The sequence below is a fragment of the Electrona antarctica genome (genome assembly GCF_951216825.1).
Source record: "Electrona antarctica genome assembly, chromosome: 5".
Lineage (NCBI taxonomy): Eukaryota > Metazoa > Chordata > Actinopteri > Myctophiformes > Myctophidae > Electrona > Electrona antarctica.
In genome coordinates, this window is record NC_136810.1 from 40,383,551 (window position 1) to 40,402,350 (window position 18,800).

An 18,800-nucleotide genomic window follows, 5' to 3' on the forward strand; every position below is an offset into this window, starting at 1 on the left:
CATTCATTGTCAATGGAAGCCAGCGACATGACGTTGCAATGATACATGTAGCTGCTCCAAATCAACTCACTCACAAAGTCACAACGGGTCTTTTCTTTGCGTCGCCCCTGCGCTTAATTATTTGGAGCAGCAAGCATGCATCACGACGCCTTTGCATCGTAATGTCGCTGGCTTCTATTGACAATGAATGGTAGACTGCATCTTTTACATCTGCCCGTGTAAACGCACCATTACTTTTTTTTCACCATTGCTGATTTTGTGATTTGGAAGTCGAAGAATCTCTCGGAAGACTAGAGACAGTGAGACACCCGTCAAACTGCTTCAATAACGTTAAAGACACAACACCAGACCAGAGGACTGGGCAGAGGAAGCAGCAATTTGCAACACCCTCCATTGACAGCGCATTCATCCAAATAGAAAAGTCAGATCATCTGCTTGTATTAAACGACTTAAACTCACCAACATTGCAGCTGTAAGGCAAGCTTGAATTATCCTCTCTCTTTCAATCTGCAAAGCGTTTGTTTCATAAAAATCCACCGTAGAAATGTTATGAGCTACTTTCTGTCAATAAATTCCGTGCAGGTGATAATTTGTGTTGGAGTTTGGTTTGGAAGCACTCGTCGGAAGTCACTCAATGGACCCGTACGAACTGTTTCGTATTTCCACATAATGCAGTAAGCAGCAGCACGTTAGGTTATTAAAAACGAGTGCTTCCAAACTCCAACACTTGGAAAAATGATACATAGGGGCTGGGCACACAGGACCACAATGGAAACAACCCCAGTACTTTTTGTGTTATCTCTTTAGCACAGTTGTATAATCGTACCACTCTATTGCAAACTGTTCAAGTATTCAATCAATCGAGTTGCACTAAGAGCTAAGACACCATCAACCAGTCTACTGTACAAGGTTCTTTTGTGGAAGTGGAACAATTAACCTCCAAAGAATTGATACAAAATTAAATATAGACTAACAGCTTCCCCAAGACCCCAAATCCAATATTAATATGCTGGCCTGCCTGGCCACAAGCTATTTTTGGACCTGCCACAGCAGGCTTACTGTCACTGTCCCCTGCATTAGCCCTGATTCAGTCCCCAAGGCAATATATATTTTGCTTTTTATTAAGAATTATCAATTGGAACCAATGGTTATCTTACTGGTTACAGCTAGGCCAAGTGAATTTGGTTATGGCTACTACATTGGAGTTCACAAAATTCAAAGTGGTTGTTAATTTGTGGTTATCTAATATTTCTGAAAGGAGCTATAGACCATGGTGTATTTATTAAGAACACATTTTAGTACATTAAAAAACATGGGGAGCTGCATCAGGACTAATCTGAGACCAACTACAAATATGTGCTTTCTTATATTTGTTTTAATTCATACAAATATCAAACTGAACAGTAGACCTTGGAGCCAGTCAAAACTATCAATCCATTGTGTTACTGACATCTCATAGTACGGACAGAGGGACATTGGAGAAAAAAAGTTACAATGCATGTCAAGCAACAGTATCTTTAAATAGCATTAATTATATAATTACAAAAGAAATATCACATACAATGACAGCAATGTATATCCACAGATCAAAATGCAAAAAAAGAAAAAAAAGAAATACATAATAAATAATCCTAATTATATGCACAAGTCAGGAGAAAAAGCAAAGGGAGCAACCGAGCAAAGTAACTTGAATGATTCTTTTCTCAACCATCACAAGATGAAATTTCAGTATTCGGCTGCAGCAAATTCACTGAACAGAGTAGGCTGTGCCTGTTATGGTTTCACGAAGTAATCATAGGAGAGTCCAACAAATTAACTTCCAGGTGTTTTGCAGAGAGTACATCAGGCATGCAAAGCCGGGAACTATGCCATAACTGTATTCTATAATTGTGAACCCTTCACTGGTCAAAATTGCCTTCATGTAAAAAGCAAGTACTAAAAATCTGACTGCACTCGACTATGCGTCGTTTTAAATAAAATAAAGAACTGAGTGGACCAGAGGCTAGCCTTGTCGCAGATTTTGAAGTCAGGTTTGGAGATAACGCCAACATCAAGTACCAGTGGTACTTTATTAATATAAGTGTAAAAGTCAATATCACATAGTGGTCTCATGTTTTTGTGAAAAAACAACTTGTCCTCATCCCTTATTTTACATTTAAATAGTCCAAATTAATAATTTGGTGACAAAAGCAGGCAGAAGCACAGACTCTTTGCTAAACAATACACTTCCTTCCCACAAATTAAAATGCCTGGTCCAACAATATTGACCAATTTCCAATTAATATGTATACATATTAATCACACTCCGACTATAAAACAATCATGTTATTTCACTATAGAAGAGCACGGATAAATTGAGCAAGCAAATACGAGTGCAGACTTATGACAACAGAAGGATCTAGTAGCATCTGTTTTTGCATTTCTAGTGGCAACAATTCCTAAAGGCGTTGGGAATGCTCTTAAAACACATATCCAACATAACTTACATCATAAATAATTAATGAAAAACAACAAAACAATAACAACCACAGCTTGAATGTCTGAAAGAAAAATAAACAAAAGAAAATCTACCGTTGTGGTAAAAATAAATCAGACCTTTCTGCTGTCGAAAAATCTATGAGTACGCAATTTAGAAAATGAAAACAATATTATGCATTCTGCATTTTCTATATATCCTAAGTATTATGTTCCATACGTTGTCACCTTGTACAGGTGTGTGTGCACTTTACATTATAATAGATAATGCCATTGACATGGAATAGTGAAACAAATAAAACGTAAAAACCAAGTACAAAAGGTACAATCTAATCAAAGGACCACGTGAAGAGGTGTGAAAAAGTCTTCAGTATTCACAGAAAAATATCAACTGAAGTTAACTCACTGGACAGGAAGCGTCCTAAGTCTTTATACATACGATAAGTAAAATTGAAAATAGATTTTTCTCTCTGTACATAGCATTGTATTCTTTCATCTTTTCCACTTCTTCTGTATTTACAAAAAGGAACTCCTGTTCTCAAGTTCTCCCACCAGTTGGTTCTCAGTTTGTGTGTGTCTAATCGAGCGAGATAACATCAGATATGGAGCCGTACATGGCCGCTGCCGCTGCAGCCATGGCTGCCGCCTCCGCCGAAGACCTCGACACGGCTGAGATGCCGTGGCTGTCCCTGTCTCTATCCCTCTCCCGATCCTTGTCACGGTCCCGCAGACTGCTGGAGGATACCAGGCTGCTGGTGCTGCCACTGTTGCTTCCCCCATTGGCAGCGGTCAGAGTGCTGCCACCGGGCGTGCCAGGCTGCTCCAGGAACATCTGGGATGAGCCGTAGGGCAGGAAGCGGTTGAGGAGCAAGTCGTGGTCCTCCGAGGCAGAGGCGGACGCGGCTGCTGCTGCCGCCATCACCATGTTGTAATGCTGAGGGATCAGACAAAGACACAAAGAAAAGAGTGAGGATAATGACATCGGCAGATACATTTATGTCGTCGTTCAATGGTGTGTACTAGTGATGTCAACAGTTACATGTTCTGCATTTCTATACTCTGTGTCCGGGCAGCTTAGTTGGTACAGCCTTTGTCTTTGAACCGCAAGTTTCTGGGTTCGATACTGCGCACAGCTCAATTTATCAGCGTATGTGTAACATAGCATGGCTTAAGAAACTAAGATGTGCAGTAAAATACTGGAAGCTGACAGCAGGGGTGACACTCTACCTCAGCAATCCCTGATCTAGCGCCTTACAAGGGGGATAGATTCCATTGTTGATCGACTGATAGACAATTAGCTATTTTACTTACTTATTTCTATAGCACCTTTATCGAAAGCAATTTGCAAGTGTGTTAAATTCACACAATGTCTTGCTCAAGGACACAAAATATATGCTTAACAGCGTATTGTTTCATTTTCATAATACATGATAACTAGAAAGATGCAATTCTTGAAAAATTGCAAAACATTCTGGAAGGTCTATATACTCTGCCAGCTGATCAGACAAAGTGAGATTGCACCTAGAGCGAACCAAAAAAGAATAGTCAAAGTGCGGCTCAATTTAGGATCATTTGAGGAAAGACGATGACAAAGTTGAGTGTAAAGTTCTGATCGCATTCACTCCAGTCCTCTGTCTTTTTTTCTCAGACTCAAACCCAATCCCTTTCTCAGTCTCTCTCGGTCAACAGATTATGCACTAAATTGACACCAGAACACATTGAGGCGTAAATTGTCCTTAAAAAAAATATGTAGGCCAACCTCAAGCAGCCAGTAGCCTGGGTCGGTGTTGATCTGTTGACTCCACTGGAAATGTGATTTTGTTTAGTTAGTGTCAATGTCGTATTTCTTTGCCCTGATATCCAGCAATTTAGGCAATTATTATGCCTAAAAAAAATTATTGTCATGTTTAAGGTTTCATTTTGAATAAATTAATACCATTTATCATACCATGATAAACATTAATTCTATGTACACATTATGTGTGGGTCATAACTGTATTTAAACCTTATTAACCTTTAAACTACATAATGATGTTGGCTAAATGTTTGTAAAACAATTTGTATTTGTTAATCTCATGCCTAGTTCAAGTATGTTTACCTGATTATCGCCTTGGAGGAAGGAGAAGAAATTAAGATCTGCAAGAAATGAAAGAAGGTGCGTTTAGTCCATTTGCGGCTTGGTCCATTCTTTGTTAACATGTATTAGGCGTGTTTACAAGATAGTGCCCGGATAATTAACATCTGTTAAGTGCTGCTCTAACCTGGCAGGTCGCTGGGTGTGTGATAGTAGTGGCGGTAGTCCTGGATGAGAGGTGGAGGCGGTGGAATGTAACCTGTATCCACAGGAGGCATACTGGGAGCTCTGCTCACAGGGGAGGACTGACCATGTAGATTCAACACCCTATGTGGAGAAAATTTCACATCACTACAGTAACACAGAAAGAAGAGGGGAGGGGGGAGAGACAAACAAACAATCAGCTGTGGTTGTATAACACAGTATTAAACCCAAGAATATAACGCCTAGAAAACGTAGACTACGGTTCTGGCGGGCTGCTAGACTAAAGTTAATCTACGGTTACTACGTTTCTGGCGGGCTTCGTGTTAATGCTTTGGTGACATCATTGACATGCAGAGTGCAAGAAACTATTAGAAGTGCTGGTATAGATCAATGGCATGACATCAGACAAAGGCTTAGTGATTTTAGATGTGGGCTAAAATCATGTTTCTTAACAGCTGTTTGGGAGACTCACCCCTTGTTTACAGGTGGAGAGGAGGGTGACATGGAATTGGAGAGACAGGCGCGTTTAGGAGGAGGCTCGTCATCATCCACCTCCTCGTCCGAGGAGCTGTCCAGTGTGAGGTCGATGACGGCCACATTCTTGCCGTTGTCATTTGACGAGCTGTATTTCTGCTCATATCCCATCGTCCGACATGAATCTACAAAAATGAAAGTAAATATATATATGATCACTATGGAACAGACTCGGGGCACATTAAGGGTGTGAAAGATTTGCTGGCCCGCTACTTACCGGAGTCTACGCCATTGTACGAAGACACATCCTGCACTTCCTTCTTTGACCTCATAGGTGACCAGTTCCCATCCTCTTTGAACTGGATCTCATCTGAATCTGTACAGCTGTTCAAGATCTCCATGAACAACCTGAAAAAAACAAACAAAAAAACTAATCTAATTTATTTGGGCAACCTGAAGTACACAGGTATTTTTCTGCCTTCTTTTTCAAAGATTCCGGTCTACACAAGCACATCTATAAACAAATCTCAGCCCATACAGCTCGGTCGGTGCTTTTTAGATACCTCAAATTATACAATGTGCACATCAAAAAACGAGATCTTACGAGGTACGAGATGACGTCACAAGCAAAATACAGCGGCGCATGTGGCAGCAGAAAACGGTTTTCTGCTGATCCATGCCTGTGAAGCACGATGTAATATTAGCTCACCCGTCAATGATGAGGTGTTCATAGGGTGCCTTCTTGTCACACACCGGACAAACCCAGGTTGGCTTCTTCTCATTCATTTGGAGGTAAAGTGTGGCGTCAAAGCACTGAAGGTGCGAGCACGTCATTGCTCTACTGGGGATTGTCAGTCTCATCTTCCCAAGCTGAAAAAAACACAAATAAAATAAACTCAAAAGTAGTTAATGACAGCATGTTATAGAACTAGTCCTCATGATTGATATGGTTTTATTGCTGTAGGGTTAGGGTTATAAGATAAGACAAGATACATCTTTCAGGTATCATAACAGCATATGAATCATAGGAGAGGTTTATACAGTATATATAAGATATATATAGGGTTATATTATTTACTGGCACTGCTGGGTGAACAGGCACTTTTATGTAATGTAATTACCCTTCTGTAATCTTATTACTACTAACTTTGCTAATGTAGTGTAGTTATACTGTATGTATTGTTGAGACCCATATCTAACTTGCATTGCCCTGGCCTAGAAGACAAATCGTTGCCCAAAAGTAGTTTGAGGCATACAAGTCCAACTTTGACCACATACACTAAACACAAGTACTGTATATCTATCTATTCTAGATAGTTAACTTGAGTTCAGTGAGCAGTACTTACTGGACAAAGGAGAGAGACTCGTAGACTGGTTGTGGCGATCTCACTCTCTGGATCAGCTGTTAGCTTCTCTTTGACTGTGAGATTAAACACAAGGAAAACAGACATATTAGTATGTACAAGAAATCAAATATTTTCTATATTACATGGCTATGTCATTTTTGAGGGGCGATAGCCCCTATGTCCAGCTTTTGGTGTGTGTAACCCACATTTTGTCAACACAAACATTAAATGCCATTGACAATTTGAGTGTTTGTGTAAACACTAAACACAAACATTGCTTAACACACAAACATTGATGACGAAGGTGAGGCCACAAATTGTGATTGGCCGGAATGAGATGATGTATGATGATGTACGATGATAAGAGCGCACCTCACTTCACACAGGTGTGATTTTTATTTAGACATTTTATCACGTCTCTTCTGCTACATAAATAGTTTGATTTGAATATATGTCAAAACCCACGTGTGTGGGGAGGAAGGGGAGAATGTTTAGGCCTGCCGCAAAATTATATTATATACAACAGGTCGTATTGAGGAAGCAATCTGTTTGTTTGAAACAGCTTTCTAGCTGTGCTTAAACCACAATATTTCAACGGCAAATCAAAACAAACAATTCAGCCGTGCATTTCTCTCAGAGCGCAGCAGACTTGGTCGATAGGCTAGCTAGTTTCTTGGGACATTTGTGGTCATAGTGACTACATCTGTCATTGAACTTTTTTTATTTTCAGCGATTCTCTTAGTTTTAAGGGTAACTATTGAATAATTGCAATATTACACTCGAGTGTTCTTTATCGTCATTAATGCACTTCTGCAATACCTTTCGGAACTTGCCCTGCGGGCGAGTTCCTACGGCACCACAGGCGTGCATTAATGACGATAAAGAACACCCTCTCGTGTAATATTGCTTAATTATACCATATATCTGATATACCTTTTTACCACTTAAATGGTATAAAAGATCGAGTCATTTGAAGTGAAAATTGTCCAATCACCGATCGGTGGCAGGTCGACCGGAGCACTTCTGCAATCTGAATATTTTATGAACATGCCTCGTGTCGTTTAATTACATTCACAAGTTATCGGGTTGGAACCATCTACAAACACACCGGCACCAATTCAAGTAGTTCCGATGATCTGATTTATTATACTCAATACTGGCAGAGACAGCGCTATTTTGAATTCACTGTTGTTAGTAGGGATGTCACGATTCGCCTAATCCACGATTCGATTCAACTTTCGATGTTAAGGTCACGATTCGATACGATTTTCGACACGATTCGATACGATTTTCGATACAATGGATATTTTTTTAAAACCTCTTATTTTCAGCACAGAGCGCTGTATGATCATTCATTTAGGCTAATGTTTTGATTTGTAAAGAAAAACACTTGTTTCTCTGCAATAAGTCACTTTTATTTGACTAATAACAACTGAGAATGAGAATAGCATCAACAATATAAACTTTGGGTTTTATGTCCTAACATCATTTTGAGATGTTTCTTTAACCCATTTTGGGGCAGGAACCCCTTTTGGTGTTTTAAACATTGTTATAATTTAGCTATTGAAAAATAGCAGATCTACAAGCTCATAGTACGGCACGCTACGAGCTTGTAGGCCTGCTATTCTTCAAAAGTTGTGAAAATGTGGTGCAAATTTGGAATATATATTATTTCAGAACGAATGTTTTTAACTCAAATCTTTGCTTCTGGGGGGTTCCTGGAACAACATATTTTCAGATGGGGTCTGAAATTACATATCATTTTTGGGGTCCTTGACATGAAATATTGAGCACCACTGATACAGAAACATGAGGTATTTCAGAAAACCGTGAGATAGATGACAACATTATTATTAAGCTCTACTCTAAGTAACTAAATACAATAAAAATAATAATAATAGGGCTGGGACTCGATTAAAAATGTTAATCTAATTAATTAGAGGCCTTATAATGAATTAATCTCAATTAATCACATATCAATATTCAATATAACAGTGAGAAACATTTTTTTCAAAGGTATGCCAGTGAATCAATGAATAGTGACTACAAAAGATTAAGCAATTGTTTTTGCCTCTAGTTGTTTTTGAGGGGTGCTAGCTGGTAACTCCTATACTAGCCATGGTTCACATGGCTTGTTCACAGTCATGTTTCAGGGCTACTCCTATACTTGGAGTCGGAACTCGGGACTAACATTAGCCCCACTAAAGGAGCTCACTCCGGCGCTCTAATGTAGCAGCTTCAGGGAGAGGTTCCATGGGCTGGACTGGCGTCAACCTTTCACTCCGCTAATGTACACAACCATACTATATAAACAGCGATATAAACGGCTTCTTCTTTTGGGTGAATTTGGGTGTGTTGTTGTCTGCTCTGATGACGGCACCGCAATGAGCTACAGGCTGGGTTGTGCACCGGCATATAAAGGTCCGACAGGCTGAAACTCATCCTGTGAGAAACGTTCCGGGGTGAAGAAACGGACGGCCGTGCGCATACAATGAAATATCGCGAGTCGGCTGGTGATTTCGATACACTGTATCGAACGTCAATTTCGATTTGATTTCAATACGAATCGAGAATCGTGACAGCCTTATAGTTGTTAGTGCCCGTTAGTGGCAGGAAATAGCTGTTTTTGATGTCTCTGCAACTACAATATATCACCATGTGGACAATCCGTGGTGCCTTCGATTTTATGCCTTTGCAATAAGGGACTTAATGTGAATTAAAATGAAAATGAACTTGAAAAGAAGGAAATACAGTATGTGAATGTGAGACTGTGCAAGCAATGCTATGACATCATCAGCTGGATGGTATTACATAAAAATCAAGTAACCACATACTCAGAGCCCTGGAGTGGTCAGGGTTCCGAATTCCTTTGGCCCGTAGCCTTTGCAGCAACACTGTAGATGACTGCTGTCTGACCAGATACACAGCCATGGAAAAACTCTGACAAAAGACCAAAAAGGAAAACAATGAGGTCAGTGGTTACGGTCATGCTTAATTAAGCATTTATGACACTTCACAACCTTACATTATCCTTCAAAGTGGATTAATAGAGACTAGAATACAAACACAGTGGCATGCATCTCTTTACCCTGCCAATCTCTGAGGTCCACGACACCACAATCGTGTTGGGTACTGTGGTGGATAACCGCACCAGAGAGGTTATGTTGATGGGGCGACTTGGCCTTTTTGGTTCAACTCCATTTTTGGTTGGAGGAAGATATCCCTGCGGGGGTAAAGGCATAAATTGCTGATTAGTGCCAATCATTTGCAATTGGGACGCAAAATTGGACGCAAAACACGCTGTGAGAACTCACCGGTAGGTTACAGGGTTTGCCGTTCACCTTAACACACAGATTTGGGGGGAAATGATCCTCCTGGGGACAGCTGGTCTCTGATAAACAAAATCTGGAACAAAAGAACAGTGACTGTGAGAGAAATCAACTCAGATAGCTGTGAGAAACATTTCTATGTGTGGATAATCTCACTATAACACTGGACTTTCTATTTTTTTATTTTCTCCCAATCCCAGTTATGACAATTCCTGACACTGCCCCGCACCCCCCCCCCCCCCCCCCCCCTTTTACTTTCTTGCCGTTAACCCAACAGTTGTGGAAGGGTGTAGATGAGCATGTGTCGAGATATCTACATGTTTGCGACCGGTATCTTACTTAGGATTATTTCAGCTAGTGCCACAAGTTCCTGCAGGACTAAGTATAAACAAAAAAGTAACAAAATTCCAAAATCTGGAACTCGTGCCTGTCAATTGGATGAGCAGTTCTTGAGATATGCAAGGCATACAGACAGAGATTCCTGGCATTTATAGATGGATGCCTTGAGAAATCCAGCCTCTCTGGAGACTGCCATGCTGCTGCTGCACTTGGATGCATTGGAAGTGTGATTTTCATACGATACTGAGAAAATAATGGCCATTAATTTGGCTTTTAACACTCCTTACAACTGTGATCATAGACCACCCATCGACACAATATCAATACAATTCATCAACATCATGATACAGCGCTAACAATTCATTGTGGGATCTTGTGTAAAAAATGCTAAAATAAATATATATATAGCATAAACTCCTTTGAATTCTACGGACCAGAGCTACAGTACACTGAAAATACACTTGCATGTTTGTTTTGCAACAACTACACGCTCATTACACTTGCAACACACTCCACCTTTCCGTTCTCCGCGCGTCATTTGAACAGGAGGGTACGAGGTATCCTTAACCGTGTGCACCCATACATTATGTAGAATTTGAATCCCTTGCCTGCTGCAAATTACATCAATGGAGTGCATGGTTGGGTCATGAACAATAAATCAAACTCACTTTTACATATATACACGCACACACACACACCAGAAGTAAGGATGTTGTTGGAATACAACTGCATCTTATATGAAATCAATAATTGAATATCATCTTATACAGTGCTTATACGGTCTTTTTTTTTTATGGTAAATCTTTTGGTGTACCAGTCATTTTGGTTAATCACACACTCGGCATGTAATTCATCAATTAAGAATTGATTCAACATAATCGAGAATTAAGTTGGTATATACTATAATTCATTTATAGTATATACCAACTTAATTCTCGATTATGTTTTATATTTTATATATTATATGTACAATGTTAGTGAAGCCATTTCCTTTACACCGATCATGAGGATATTTTTACATCTGTGTATAATTACATGTATCTGACACATTGGAGAATTGAATATACGCAATGAACAAAGTGGAAAGAACTGCCCCAAAATCAGTGGGTAGAAAGGCAGTACACTGCTGAGGTGCCATGTTTGGAGAGGTACTACTACTAATATAATCCAGGGATACATGAATGAGCAGTGTGAGCACTTCCATCACCACAAGAAAACCATTTCTGGAGATCAGCATAAGAATAAGAACATGTTTATCTTACCTTAACTGTACTTGAACAGCAAAGTCACATTTGGTCCCAGAAATGTCCCTATAGGATCAACATAAACGTCAGATGAATGTGATTATTATGTGTGTATGTGACCAAGTGTTGATGTTCAAACATCTAAGCAACATCTCTGAAGAATACTAAAAATATATTTTTTGTGGTACCTATTTTGTGGTACCTATTAACAGCTCTTTGCTTCACGTAATAAATCCTGATCATGATTATGCAATTCCACACTTACATTGAACTGCTGATCTGTTGAACTTGCTGTGGTGTTAATGCAAAAGCATAACATGTTTCCTGGAACCGTTGACTGTTGTCTGAGGCTACAAATGACAGAAAGAAGATTTAAAAAAAACAATAACAATTTTCCCATTATCAATATTGCTGAACAAGTAGTGGTGGTAGTCTGGACTCACCCAGGCTGGTGGGCTTGATGAGCTCATCTAGCATGTCATAGAAGGGCAATCTCTGGAGCTTGACGTCTGGGTGTACAGGATGCAGGGCGGAGGGGAGGTGAGGCAAACCCAACTCATGCTTAACACCAAGTAAAGACACAGGCAGCAGGGGTGAGGCGGCACCGTGGCTGTCGAAGCCCAACTGAGTAAGTCCTGCAGGTAGGCTGGAGGTGGAATGGACGTTGGGCAGCGCTAGGTCCACCGGAGACACCATCTTGGTGGGAAAGCGCCGTCTATATAGTTCCTTGATCTTCATCTGCACGGCAGGGCTGCAGCCAGCCTTCAACAGGTGTAGTGCTTTGGTCAAAAGTTCGTGTTTCCGTCCGTGCTTGTTGCGGCCTGCGTATCCCAGCAAAACTTGGAGTTCCGAAACTCGAAGGCTCATAACCATTTGCTAGAAAATATTAAAAAAAGAACAAAGTAAACATCCTATAACAATACCATGGAAGTTTAGTTTCCCTTGTTGACATGTGTTGAAAAACGCAGCCTAGTTCCTTCCTTTATTATGTGGATGGAAGGAACAAGGCTGTGTTCTTTGACTTCTGTCTTTTCGACGTCAGCAAGGGACGCAACAGGTTCAAATGGGTTCAGATCTGAGCAAAGTCTCCTGACTCCTGAGGAGGCGCGACTGAAACCTGTCCTGTCCTAGGCTTTAACATTTTAGTTAGTTTGGTTGTTTAAAGCCGCAGTGGAAAACTAGGGCTGCAACTATCGATTTGATTACCATTTTGATTAATCGAATAATCAAGAAGCATGTTTTATATCAAATTATATATTTTTTGACATATCAATTAACCACTTCAGCCCTTTTTTATACTTCGCTACACAAAACAAACTCAACTAGTAAATGAACTGTTGCAAAATATGATTATAAAATATTACTCAAGCTATTGCTGGTTATCTGGGTTAGAGCCCGCCGCAGTGGTGTCCGATGAGAACCGGGATGCGACAATCTCTGCACAATAATATCTGGGTTGCAAAGCTAGAGTATTCTGGAATCTGGAGCTGTTGTAGTTCTTAGTAAGAAGCGTAATAATTACTTCTGCACACATGCTCTCTGTAAGGCCACTGCTTTATACTATTCGACTATGCGTGTCACGATGACTAGGCCAATTGTATATATCCATATATGGGTTTGCTACATCAATCTGATGTCTGCACTAAATGTCTCTGTCGTTCCATATATGAGGATGACAGAGACAACTCTATCGTTTGCAGCTAGCCAGCTACAGTCTACAATGTCTTTGAAACAAGTGTTATCAAGTAGTATGATAACAGTGTTTGGCTAATCACATTTTTGTGTCTTGAATTCTTTTAGCCAAGGTGACATGATATGCAAACCATTCAGCTTTCTTTGCACTGGACCCTTAGTAGGCTTTAGGCAATATGGTAAAGCAAGTTATATCAATACCAAGGATGGAAACATGTTAGAGTATGTTGAACTCTCGTCTTTATACAGTGGAAAGCATAGAAATAACCCACTCCTTTTTAAATACATTTTGTAATAACATAATTGATTTGACTTGTAATTGAAATGAAAATTCCACATCTAATAACCACTTGTTATGGCAACATAGTTTTAATTCTCTAATATCATCCCAATGATATTGCAAATTTGCCATCGATAGTGAAAATAATGTAATTTTCAAAATGGTATTATTGCACACATCCCAAATCCCAAGCTGGTGGTGAGCTGAACAGTGCCTCTCAATTATACTGACAATGTAATGTATATTCCAAAGATGGGGCTCATTAAGAGACAATTACATATCACTACACTGACAGTACACAGTATACACCACACTCCCACACTCCCAGAGGTTACGAGGTGTGGTTGGTTGGTGCATGTTTATATAATCAGAAAAATACCTCTGTTATCAAGTTTCTAGACTAAGGAAGATGCAGACAGCATCAAAAGTTGTGTTTTCACACCAGAAAGACTAATACTCCAGTGGAGCTTTCCCTGTCCTGCTGCACCTGTCCTGCTCCTGAGAGGAACTGGACTGTCAGATATATAGAAGACAGGTGTGGAAATGCAACAGGTTACATTTGTCACACAATCATTGATCATTCTCATAGCAGATAGCACTAGTTGAAATGTAGTTGTATTCATAAAAGATAAGAATCATTGAAAATACATCATTGGATGATTATTGGCCAATCAACTTGATCCTTTCAGTAGCCGCGATTTGCAACACTATATGATGTGATAAGATAAGATGATAAGAGCGCCCCTCATTTCACATTTTCGAGTGGCGCTAGCCCCTCCTATGTCCAGCTTTCAGAGGGTATGTGTAAATACAAACATTGAAGACTGCAAAAGTGAGGACGCAAATTGTGATTGGCCAGAATTAGATGATGTTTGATGACATATGATGATTGGAGCGCCCCTCGCTTCACATGGGTGTGATTTTTTCAAAAGCCAAATTCCAATACAATACCCCAAATCTCGGCCACTCGCTCATTCACACTCGGTCACTTCAGCATGGTGGTGTTACGGTGAAATTGGTGACATGCTGAAATATGTGACAATCGTGTAGACATCACATGTGTCTGGATGTAAATCGTTGCATTTTGTTTCTTAGCAGAGTTCAACCTAGCGGTATTTAGGCCACGTATTTAAAGACCTCCATGTAAGTTGTGTGAAGTCCACAATGATGGTCACATATTTCGGTAGGTCACCAATTTCACCATAATGCTGGAGTGATCGAGTGTGAGTGAGTGAGTGGCCGAGATTTGGGGTATTGGAATTTGGCTCAAGTGTTGGAGTTTGGAAGCACTTGTTTTCATTAACACATTCAGACCGTACGACGTGTGGAAACTGGAAACGTCAAAGCTACGTTTCCAGAGAGGAACCTTCCCTGGTGATTGCGACTACTAGCGCTTTTTCATTGATATCAAACGAAAAATATATATTCGGATTTTTCTCTTTTTTTTTTACTCCTTGCTTTTCGCGCATGCGCGCTGCCATTCACTTCCCTGTTTAGCGCTCAGAAAGAAAGGCTCGCCACACGTAATCTAGGGAGCTCTCCGTGGTTTTGACCAGATGGCTATTCTTCTGTCTTCATTTCTGACTTCAACATGCCTCTCGCCAGGAATATTAACGCTTCTAGAGAGACTCGATTGTAATCAATAGCGAGGTAAGCAAGCAACATTATGCCTCCCGTTTTTTGTACGGAACGGAAGCCCCCAGCTTTCAGAGTAAAAGCTGCCATATCTGCCCGGCACTCCGAGTCCGAGCTTCTATTTTGAAAGAAATCCCGGTGCTGATTGTGTTAACGCACCTTGCTGCTGCTTCCTGCAGCATTATGTGCAAATTCGAAACAGGTGGTACCGTCAACCGTGGTACGCAACCACGCAGGGCCGTTCAGTGACTTCCGACGAGCACTTCCAAAAAAATCATCATTATTTTTATGAAACAAAGCTTTGCAGATTGAAAGATTTATCGTCGTTTAATACAAGCAGATCGGAAATTTCTATTTGGAACAATGGGCTGTCAATGGAGGGTATTGCAACTCTAGATTTAACCAATTATAAAAAAACACTTGTGTGAAGTGAGGGGTGCTCTTATCATCATACATCACATTCCGTGTTCAGCCAATCAAATAATCACTATGTGGCGACATCACATCACAATGTTTTGATCATATTGACCATGTAAATCCCAAACAAAACAGAACTATAACTATGAAGTGCAGGAGCTGAGAGAAACAAGAGTGTGACAGGTGTGAGTTTATGACAGGTGTTCCTGAGATCAGAATAAATAAATAAAAATACTTCATTAGCATTACCCACTTATCAAGACTTACAAAACCGTTTGTTCTAAATTTGGTTCAGACTCTAAACCAAATTCAGCACAGTTCAGATGATGGGGGAGGGGCAATCTGGAATTGAATGAATTAACTGACTGGTGCTGTTATACATCTTACATACTAAATGAAAGATTAGCACAAATCTGCAATTTTAACTCAATCGTCATAACAATGTTGATCACCTCTATGAATCGCATTAAACAGGAATGAACAGTAACGTTTTGATTATATTCAGTGGACTCCGACTACTACGAGCTAATGTAGCTAATGTTCATAAACTGCGTTGATTTACCAGGGAATAGACAGATCCCGTTATAGCATACATGGCAGCACAGCTTACAATGTCATACTTAGGTTTATAGGCTGATTTTGCTAATAACCGAAGTGGGACGGACAACAATAATGTAACTTTTATCTCGTTAAATGCAGGCTTGTCTGTGAGGCCTTGTCTGCAGGAGACCTTCCCTTACCTAACGGAACCTCGGCAACAATAACAAAGCTAATGCTAACTAGGCAGATAGATAGCTAACAGTCCAGGTAATCTGCGATTATTGCTGTGTTGCCGTGAACTGTAGAACAACGTGTGTACTGTGTATAACCAATAAAACGTGTTTATGTGATCGGTAACACACGTTTTGAGCGTGAACCGTTGATTTGTAAAATGTAATGCTGGGTTTCGCTTTACCTTCAGTTCCGCACTCTCCGCCATCTTGTTACTCTGGGTGCGCACGCGCAATATCCATCCTCGGGGGACAGGGAGGACAGAGCAGAGAGGGGGTCTCGGTCCTGTCGTTGGATGTCATGACCACTGCATTTTTCATTTTCCCCTTTCTTTTGAAAGGAAAACACAGATTGTATCTGAACTACCTTTGATTGTAGTTTTAACTACTTTTAAAACGATTGTGCTAGTGGAAATTGCTGGCAAAAACACCACAACTGCAATGAGGGGAGCTAGGCCACAGCAAAGGAGAAACACATCTACAATCATTTCAGGATCAGGACTCTGTCTGTTCTTGATTTTATTTTATTTTATTTTGGTCAAAGAAATACAAGTAATAACAATATAACTTAAACCCAGTATGTAAAGCGTATGAAACACATATTCCCAATGTGGTCCACAGTCCTGCGGGCCTAGTAGGCCTACAGATGTATAGGCTTTATGTCCAAATATGGAAATACTTGGGCATAAGATATACCTGCCGCTATGTAGACCTAGGGGCTCAAATTTCGCCAACGTCGCTGCCGTTGATTGATTGATTGATTGATGAATTTATTAACAGATTGGAGAATTACAGTACATTTCAAGCACAACTCAAAACAAACTGTGGACGACACCATAAAGCATTACACTTGGCCTGGGCCGTGGCTCAGCGGTCCAGGCACCTTGGTAACCTTGGTAATCCAGTCTGGCAGTGTGCCGCGGGTTCGACTCCCGATCCTGACGGCCTTTACTGCATGTCACTCCCCCATCTTTCTCCCCATTTCCTGTCAGCCTACTGTCTGTCCGCGACCTGCCCTTAGGCATCTTACTGGTTTATTTGTTCTCTTTGACATGCTTATAATTATGCTTATTTAGAGAAACAGAAAAGAAGAGGTGAGGGACAGGGAGTGCAAAGCGAGAAAGATATCTTATACTATATATAGATGTATTTTCATTACACACAACATAATCCATCTGGTACAGTACATTAGGTTAGACATAAGGGCATGAATAGCAGGTATATTGATGGTTCTAATTAGACCATTATGAGGAGAATGTTTTTAGTTTTATATTTTATAAGTCTGAACCAGGACCTTAAGTTATAATGTCCAGACCACCAGGTACATGTATTGTAAACCCAAAGAAAGGATACTACCATAAGAAGCTTTTCAGAAAACCCAGTGTTGAAACCAAATGTCACTTTAAGACAGGGCACCATGAAGGCAACCCTTTAGAGAGGGTTTGAATGTACCCAAATGAACGAAGTAATATCTTTATTTTATTTATTTATTTATTTGACAGGGACAATGCTCATTAATCAACATTTCAGTTTTCACTTCCATGTAAATGTGCCAGAATTAGCCATAAGCTAATTTACATCTGTAGTCCCTGAGAAGGCTCTTAAAATGGTAGTAAAACTAATACAATGACAAATACAGTACAATACAATGCAATACAATACAGATAAAAGAGTGTATAGTGTGCCAGCACACAACAGTAACACCATGCGTTGATGCCATGTGTGCATATGTGCCAGCACCCAACACTATGTCCATAGAAAAACACAATACAATACAGATAAAAGAAAGACAGAGTGTGTAGTGTGCCAGCACACAACACCATGCGTTGATGCCATGTGTGCATATGTGCCAGCACCCAACACTATGTCCATACAAAAACACAATACAATACAGATAAAAGAAAGACAGAGTGTGTAGTGTGCCAGCACACAACATCATGCATTGATGCCATGTGTGCATATGTGCCAGCACCCAACACTATGTCCATACAAAAACACAATACAATACTGTACAATACAGGAACAGATCAACATGGTACAGGGGACAGAACAACTGCAAAGTGAAGTGAAAAGTGACACCGGTGATGAATACTAAATAGTGCTGATAGTTACTCATGATTACAGATTTGATTTGTTTTTAGTCACCTCTTCAGGTTAAATTTGAAGGTCAAATAGTTGGAGGTCTCTCTTACTTCTGTAGGGAGACTGTTCCAGTGATGGGAGGCTCTAACAGAGAAGACTGTTTTACCAAACACACTACGTCTGATTGGCACTTCACAGTCCCCTCTGGTAGTTGCCCTTGTTGCTCTGTCACCACTGTCCCTTCGATCTATGTACTGTTTCAGTGGTGGAGGTGCAAGTCCATTTAAGATTTTAAAAATGAGACGAGCATCTGCAACCTTTTACCTTTAAATGAGAGAAATGCTTTTAGTAAAATATCCTTTTTTTTTAAACAATATATTTATTGACATTCTTTTTCAATTATATAAAACATTACAGTTATAGCTCTCTTGTTAATAAA

General features: G+C 40.1%; 1 protein-coding gene across 4 annotated transcripts; it reads right to left on the reverse strand.

Moving 5' to 3' along the window:
- Window positions 1-1,499: 1,499 nt before the first annotated feature.
- pias1b (protein inhibitor of activated STAT, 1b) lies at window positions 1,500-16,655 on the reverse strand. 4 transcript variants are annotated; one of them, XM_079501589.1, is made up of 15 exons: window positions 16,465-16,655; window positions 11,929-12,361; window positions 11,751-11,835; window positions 11,504-11,551; window positions 9,888-9,978; window positions 9,662-9,796; window positions 9,408-9,513; window positions 6,574-6,647; window positions 5,937-6,097; window positions 5,505-5,635; window positions 5,226-5,412; window positions 4,737-4,876; window positions 4,574-4,611; window positions 4,235-4,279; window positions 1,500-3,409 (listed from the first exon to the last, which is right to left on the reverse strand). In XM_079501589.1, the coding sequence occupies exons 1-15, from the start codon at window positions 16,486-16,488 to the stop codon at window positions 3,053-3,055; spliced, it is 2,055 nt and encodes a 684-aa protein (XP_079357715.1). In that variant the 5' UTR covers window positions 16,489-16,655; the 3' UTR covers window positions 1,500-3,052. The 4 variants fall into 4 exon arrangements, with proteins under 4 accessions (XP_079357715.1, XP_079357714.1, XP_079357717.1 ...); XM_079501588.1 differs by having other exon boundaries at window positions 4,737-4,900; window positions 16,465-16,652; XM_079501591.1 differs by lacking the exon at window positions 4,235-4,279.
- Window positions 16,656-18,800: the final 2,145 nt, after the last annotated feature.

What these genes read in the sequence shown, in the direction of transcription:
- pias1b (XM_079501588.1), bottom strand. Translation starts at nt 16,488, where the DNA reads ATGGCGGAGAGTGCGGAACTGAAG. An exon ending in TGACCACTCCAGGGCTCTGA is followed by an intron (nt 6,648 to 9,407) that starts GTATGTGGTTAC and finishes TTAATCTCACAG; the next exon opens with TCAAAGAGAAGCTAACAGCT. An exon ending in CAGGCTACTGGCTGCTTGAG is followed by an intron (nt 3,410 to 4,234) that starts GTTGGCCTACAT and finishes CTGATCCCTCAG; the next exon opens with CATTACAACATGGTGATGGC.